Source organism: Dipodomys spectabilis, unplaced genomic scaffold (genome assembly GCF_019054845.1).
Source record: "Dipodomys spectabilis isolate Male_0828 unplaced genomic scaffold, ASM1905484v1 ptg000519l, whole genome shotgun sequence".
NCBI classification, from domain to species: domain Eukaryota; kingdom Metazoa; phylum Chordata; class Mammalia; order Rodentia; family Heteromyidae; genus Dipodomys; species Dipodomys spectabilis.
This window is the reverse complement of record NW_024871196.1, coordinates 473,988-481,560: the sequence shown is the minus strand read 5'-3', so window position 1 is coordinate 481,560 and position 7,573 is coordinate 473,988. Positions and strand designations below refer to the sequence as shown.

Here is a 7,573-nt window from a genome sequence, read left to right as displayed (position 1 = left end):
AAGGCAGTAATTACTCCTCAAGCCAGCTCTTTTCTGTCTAGCTCTTGCTTGCTACCTTGGAAGCTATCTCTCTATGTGGTAAGAATTGAAACTAAGGTATGAGTTTACATAACTCTGTATGTATATGTCTATAGAAGAATACTTTGCCAAGACATCAAAGCTGTTTGTTTTTTTCCATCATCTATTGGGATGAGTGAAGATGATATTGTGTGTATAAAAAATAGAGACTCATATTTATTGTGTGTTTGAATCAATAAAGACTTGGAAATAAGAGAACTAGTAAAGTTTACATATAAGTTTGAAATTTCAACATATTATAAATGTCTGACAATTACCAATGACTCAAAAAAAAGAGAAAAGGTTTGGTTAGAAAATGTTTCAGAAGCTAGATGCTGGTGGTTCATGCCTTTAATCCCAGCTAAGATCTGAGGATTGAGGTGGAAAGTCCTTGAAAGTCTTATCTCCAGAAAACCAGAAGTGGGGCTGTGGCTCTAATTGGTAGAGCACTAGCTTTGAGCACAAAGAGCTCAGGGACAGCGCCCAGGCCCTGAGTTCAAGCCCTGTAACAAACATCTTTCCCGCAAAAAAAGTTTCAGAGTCATACAGATACAAGTACAATCATGCCTTCTACGTACTAGAGTCTGTTTATTTCTCTGTTTCCAGATATTGAGTCAAAGTTGGTCTTTGTTAGATCTTCATATAAATTCCAATTTGTGTAATATTGTCACCAAAATTCTTGTCCTTCAATTTTAGAGAAGTGACAGATATCACGCAGGCCAACTTAGTCTGAATTTCATCACTACAAATAAGTAGGCTTATCTTGATCTAGAGGAGGTAAAATTACCTTTAATAATAAACTAAATACTATATCATAGAAAATTCCAACTCATTTTGACACTTCTAATCTCCTTTTCTTCAATAATTTTCTTTTACAAGTCACCAGGCTTTGGAAACATATTGATACCTATCTGCCATGTTTTTTTTTTAAATTTTGGCAAATATGAAATATTAATATAATATTGTGATGTTTAATTTTTAAGAAGCTGTGATTCTGGCTGGTTATAAGGACATGCTGCTAAATATCATAGTCTAGCACATGAAAAAGCATTCTACCTTTTAGTGTGTTTGTATACATGTATGCACAAACATACATAAGTGGGTAATCTAATATGTGGTTCAAGCTTCTATCACTACCCAAGAAATCTACAAAGCAATCAGCCTAAAAAAACAAAAATCAGTACCACTGTCAACCTAAAATAATAATTCACTTTAGGAATGAATCAGCACACAAAAAAGTAATACCTTAACAGTATATCTTTTTCTTCTTCTTTTTTAAAGACAGTCGTTGACATATATCAAATCTGAAATGAGTTGCTTTCAGAAACATTGACTATTTAGATAATTTCTTCCATGCTTTTTTTTTTTCTAAAGTGCAGGAACAACATGACTTCTGTATTTAAAAACAAACAAACAAAAGAACCCCTGTGGTTTATCTTTCTAGACACTGCATGTATTCCTCAGGCAACCTTAACCATGGCTCTTCTTTCATTGGCTTCGATGTGGCTGGTGTCACGGTTCAGATGTGGGGTGATAATGAGCAGTAGAAAAGTCTCTATTTCACAGCATGGTTTTCTTGAGAAGCAGGCTCTTGTGCTATGGAAGTACTTTGACCAAGAACATCACTAGATATGATTATTAAATATAGTGATCATATACATGGGGTTACTGGGATAATGGAAGATAAGAGAAAATGAACCCAATTTAGTAAATCAACATAAATATGAAACAGAGCAATTTGCCCTTTACAACTGAGCTGGACCAGCGTCTTGAGCTTGGGTTCTTTCTGGTATTGCCTCAAACCTGCTGAGAGAAGAGAACTTTAAGTTGGTAGCTCACAGGGTTCCAATAGATGATTTGTGTCAAAAGAAAAAAAAAGAGATACTAGACAGTGTGTTGGAAATGAATTATACAACATGAGGGGACAGGGGTTGGGAAGGGAGAAACTGGGAGAAAATGAGGGAGGGGGTGACACTGTTCAAAAAGAAATGCACGGCCTGGGAAGGTGGCTCAGTGGTAGAGCGCTTGCCTTGCATGCATGAGGTCCTGGGTTGGATTCCTCAGCATCACATAAACAGAAAAAGCCAGAAGTGGCACTGTGGCTCCAGTAGTAGAGCAGCCTTGAGCTGAAGAGCTGAGGGACAGTGCCCAGGCCCAGAGTTCAGGCCCCATGACCAGCAAGAAAGAAAAAAAGAAAATGTACTCATTACGTGACTTACATAACCCCTCCATACATCACCTTTACAGTAAAACTTAAATAAATATATAAATAAAAGTATAAAATTCAAAAAAAGTAAAAAGGATATATTACAGCAGAAAGAAATATTGGCATTTTATTCATTCTATTCAACTAGAATCTTTTTGTTTAATTTTATTTTATTGTCAAGGTGATGGCGAGGGGTTACAGTTACAGAAGTAAGGTAGTAAGTACACTTCTTGTGGAAATTGTTACCCCCTCCTTCATTTTTCTCCCTCTTTCCCTCCCCCTCTCCTCTCCCCAAGTTGTACAGATCATTTCCAACCTAGCGTCTTGTGAGTATCGCTGCTGCATTGGTTCCCCCTTGTCCTTTGTCTCACTCAACTATGATCTTTTATTCTACCCTTTTTTATGCTGATCTTTCTTCACTTCTCTCTTCCTTTCTTTCCTTTATATTCCCTTCTCCTGTCTTGATCTTCCTCTTTACTCATGGTATTTATGGCATTCAGAGCCATGTTTGTCCAGCTCCACTGGCCAGAAATGTCTAGTGTGCATATAGAATAGGCCTATGAACCTGGTCAGGTTCATATCCAATGTATAGTGGTAAAGTAGGAATGATGATTGTTGTTTGCTTTTCTCATTTTCTCCTGGATATCTTCTTTTACTCCTTCCTGTTCCTACGCCCATACTCCTGGTAATTTTCTCCCTTTGTCCTATTTTCAGTCTATTCCCTTTCCTACTCAGTGAGTTGCTCAAAGTCACTGCTGAGGCATGAAATGCTAATGTGTTGTAAAATCTCATTTGAATATGTTGTGGATTTTCATGTCAAAGGAATGAATGACTACAGGAAAGTAGTAAGTGTGACGATTCCCAGCAGAGCTTCCTAACCTGCCAGCTCATGAGAATTTATCTCTGGTTCTGGTCACTGTTGTAATTACCACAGGAGTTCCACAGTGCACAAGAGGAAGGTGTGGTGTGTGTGTGTGCGTGTGTGTGTGTGTGTGTGTGTGTGAGAGAGAGAGAGAGAGAGAGAGAGAGAGAGAGAGAGAGAAAGCTCTGCACCTCTACCTTGTGCTACCATGTTGCACAATTCTGAAGAGCTCTCCCAGTGCTGTATTGTAGGTGAGTGGTGGTCTTGACTACCAAGCTCATCTTTGCTTAACTTCCCAGAGCTGTGGCTAAGACAATGTGCTCTGGGAGGGTGCCATTCTATCTGAGATGATGGACTTTGGACCGCTGACACCCCCTGCTTAGAAATGAGGCTGTCTAAGCACTTGGAGCGCTACTTCTGAAAGGTTAGATACGAGACTGATCCTAACAGGCCTTAGGCCAACAAGGTCATTCTATGTTTAAGAACAAACAAGATCTCCTCCTTTCCCCACTGCCAATAGACAATTCCCCAGGGAATTTCTTAAGAAATGTTACATTTCCTGTCAAATATGCAGCCCCTTAAAAGTGATAGAGACGATGGTTAAGAATGAGTGTCAATCCAAAGTTAACTTCCCAATGCTTTTGGGAATGGACGGCCCCTTCCTTCACATGCTGGCTGGAGCAGCCAGAAATCACAGCAGCACCTGGCCTATAGCTGACACTCCCTCACTGCTAGTAGTTTTTAGTGTTGGTCATTATTACTGGGTACTTGTAATCCATGTAGCATTTATTTGAGAAACTGACCTTATGTAAAAGTCACTTTAAGTGGAGAGGCTGGATTGTGTTGGATTGAAAAAACAATACACAACTACTTGGAAAAGATGGAGCAATGTATAGCTGTGTCAGATTTAAGAACATGTGGACAGTAGGAAAGGGGGAACTAATTCTCTCATTTCTTTGATTATTATTCTTTGGTCATTATCTTTGATTTCTTCTTCTTCGTCTTCTTCTCTTTCTTGAAACTAGGTCTTGATAATCAGCCTTCTGTGTGCTGGGATTATAGGCACGTACCACCTTGCCTGGATTTTTTTTTTTTAGAGGAGTCTCACGGACTTTCCTGCCCAGGCTAGCTTTGAACTGAGCTCCTCAGATCTCAGTGTTTTGAGTAGCTAGGATTACAGGTGTGAGCCATTGGTGCCCAGCTCTTACCTGGCTTTTTAATGTGTTCTTCAGTCTTGAGTTTCCTTAAGAAGTGCCTTGCTCCCTAGAGTTCTGTGTCATCTCATAAGCAGGCTGTTCTAATCTTACTGATTTTCTCTGCATTACAGGAGAAGACTGGGAGCACTTGTTGAGATAAGAAAGAGCTATGATAAAGATCTGAATTAGGGGCCTTGCTTGTCCTATTTGTAGCCCAGGTATCCTCTCTGAAGAATGAATACCTATGAGAAATCCAAGCGTTCTTCACCATTAGTTTTCGCAGGAGAACAACATTTCCTTACTTTTGAATCACTTTAATTTTGGCCTTAGCAACTTTTAGTCTGGGACTGCAAGCAGTGCCCAAAGATAGTTCCAGAAAGAAGCTGTGGAGTCATGAAGGAGAAGACATTTTGCCCCTAAGGGATCTGTTTTTCCCAAATGACTAGAGCAAAGCTGGGATCTTGCAAAGACATGGATACCATGATTATTCCATCTGAGTGTCTCTACCTACCTTTCTACCATTAGGCTATCTTACTGGGAATCATTCCTCGGGCTTGAGCTATTTATGTTGTGTGCCCGACAGACCTGCAAGGCCAAAGGCTCTGTAAGCTTTTTCTTTCACTGGTCTGACATATTGGTCTTTCAGAAACTCATGGTTATAGAGGCACAGACTTGTGGGGCAGTGATATTTGACCTCAGGACATTACACTGTAAGACTCCTAAGGAAAATCCATCGCTGAAACATCAGTCTTCCCCATAGATTACCTTAGTGGTGGAAGTGACCTTATCCACAGATTGCTTTTCCCAGAGGTTCCGCTTGCCAGATACATCTCCTGGCCTCAAGTCCTGTAAAGAGCAAGCAGAAAACATTAGTAGGTGGTGGCCATTTAAATTTTGAGGTCTAAAGAAATCAGTCACCATACCTATTGTTTTGTTGGCATCAATTTGGTGTTCAATACAGTTTAAGAAGTGGGTGGAATTAATTGGACCATTAAGTTGTTATTTGATTTTATGTAGCTGGAAGTACATAGAGTATTTGAGCCCTTGCTTTCACCAAGGACTTACTGCTTATTGAACGTGACATTGGATGATGCCTGTTTGTGAGAATGTACCCTATTTCTATGTTTCTGAAAATTATTTAAAAATAGTTCATTTGGGGATTAATGAACATTATAATCCTCTTCACCATGTGGACTTGACTGTGTGTGTGTGTGTGTGTGTGTGTGTGTGTCTCTGTGTGTGTGTGTGTGTCCTGGGCTTGAACTCAGCACCTCATGCTCTTGTTTAGCTTTTCCACTCACAGTTGATGCTATTACTTGAGCCACTCCTCTACTTCTGTTTTTTTTTTCTGGCTAACTGGCGAAAAGAGAAAGAGACTCTCAAATTTGTCTGCTGGCTCTAAATCATGATCCTTAGATCTCAAGTCTCCTGAGTAGCTGGGCTTACACGCATGAGCCATCACTTTGTGCCTAGTTTGACTTTATTTCCTTAGCATATGCCAGCTGCCAACACTGCATCTCTTTTCCTAAGGCCTTTCTGTGTCTGCAGGTGTTAACTTGCGTACCCAAAGACAGGTTGGAAGTTCAGAGTTCACATTCCAGGAGCAGTGAGCATTGGTGCAAGAACAGTGCTCAGATTCACTCATGCTTCAGGTAGCACCTGCCAGAAGTATGCATTCTCTAGTGGCTCCCAGGGTTTGCCCAATGAGTGTTTACAAACATATGGAGACTTACTTAGTAACACATTCTTTTATTGGCTGCCACCTTCTCCCTATCTTACTCCCTGTAGCACTTTCTCCAACTATCAAAATCAACTTGACCTGGAGTCTCTGTCTTAGTTCTAGGTAGCTGAAACTATTTTGTGTTTCCTCAGGGTACACTGGGTAATTGAGAAGGACATCAGTAGAACCTTGTTCTGTGAAAATACACATTTATTACAAATCATACATATAAGAGATGAAGTAGGTAAAAAGATGTGGAAATCTTGGGGAAGAAAATGCAAAATACACCCATAACAGTTACATAGCTTTGAGTCCTTATTTTCTACCACATGATTCATTTTATTTGGATGAAGATCCAAATTTCTGTTTCCTATTTATGTTTTTTCCAGCATTTGCTTCTATTAGTACTGGGCAAAAGGTCGTTTGTAGAAAATAAATGTGTTTCACTGAAATAGTCCTGCTTTTTCTGGCAACTTGCTGGTCTCATCCAGAAGGAAGAGCTAATACCAACTGCATTTAGTTACAGATACCAGACTAAGTGGATATATTTCTAACACGAATATTGCAATCTAGCATTGAAAATGCAATGTTAAACAGTGCATCATGTGAAGCATTTCAGATTTGTCTTAAATTTACTGAGTTTTTAGATTTCTCCTGTGATATGAATTTTTGATGTTCTATTAGAGAGCTATACTTATTTAACTTGGAAAGCCACAAATCAGATTTGGTTTTCTTTTTACTTACATTGGAAAATGTAGGTAAGAGCTGCCAAATTGGCTGAAAAGGTGCTTTAAAATTTTAGAAACTATAGTTAGGAACATGATGCTAGGAGCCATGGAAAGTAGTTATTATCAATTATTTGAAATATAGGAGATAAATATTTCTCTTTCATATGAATGTTCTAAGGAAATGGATTCTATTTCCCTTAAATCATGAGGTCACAGCTAAAAGTTTTAGTCTGTTTTAAGGGAATCTTAGCATCCAAGTTGTAAATTGGTATATTTAAGTCAAAGGTGAAATGCAAATAGAATTACCTGACCAGGCTAAGTTTTAGAGAAAGACTCACTCCAGAGGAAGAAGAAATGAAGGCAGGAAAATGGAGCAGGTTTCCACTCAACCAGAGACCAAAGAATGAAGAAGAGAAGCCAGCTGAGAAAGACACTGTTGTCGTTGTGTTCAAACAAAAAGAAAGACAAATTAGCTTTTTAATTACTTCATAACATGGAGTTCAGACATGAACAACAGACAAACTAGCTAAAACAGACATACTCAGAATTGAATTCTACTTACAAAGTTATCCTGAAATCCTAGAACTTCTACCTATAAAGATTTTATTTATCCTCGTAGGACATCGACATGGGTTAATTTTGAATGTGTTTTCAGGCTCTTCAAATAGTTTGTGACAGATGATTTTGAGCCTTTGCAATTCTTACCATCGATGAGAATGATTATATAAGTTCTTGTAGAAGATGGCTTTCCTCGGCAAGGTGTTTTAGAATCCAGCACTTCCATATTAGAATTACTGTTTTCCT

The 7,573-nt window shown here is 38.9% G+C and overlaps 1 protein-coding gene across 6 annotated transcripts in view; it reads right to left on the bottom strand.

Moving 5' to 3' along the window:
- Positions 1–914: 914 nt before the first annotated feature.
- Cald1 (caldesmon 1) overlaps positions 915–7,573 on the bottom strand; it is a 186,157-nt gene continuing 179,498 nt past the window's right edge. For 5 of the 6 annotated variants that reach the window (XM_042670107.1, XM_042670111.1, XM_042670112.1 and 2 more), the window contains 2 exons: positions 5,087–5,167; positions 915–1,863 (listed from right to left, as the gene is read on the bottom strand). In XM_042670107.1, the coding sequence (XP_042526041.1) occupies positions 1,855–1,863; positions 5,087–5,167 (90 nt within the window). In that variant the 3' untranslated portion in view covers positions 915–1,854. The remainder of the gene's footprint in view (positions 1,864–5,086; positions 5,168–7,573) is intronic. The other variant, XM_042670109.1, reaches the window with a different exon arrangement.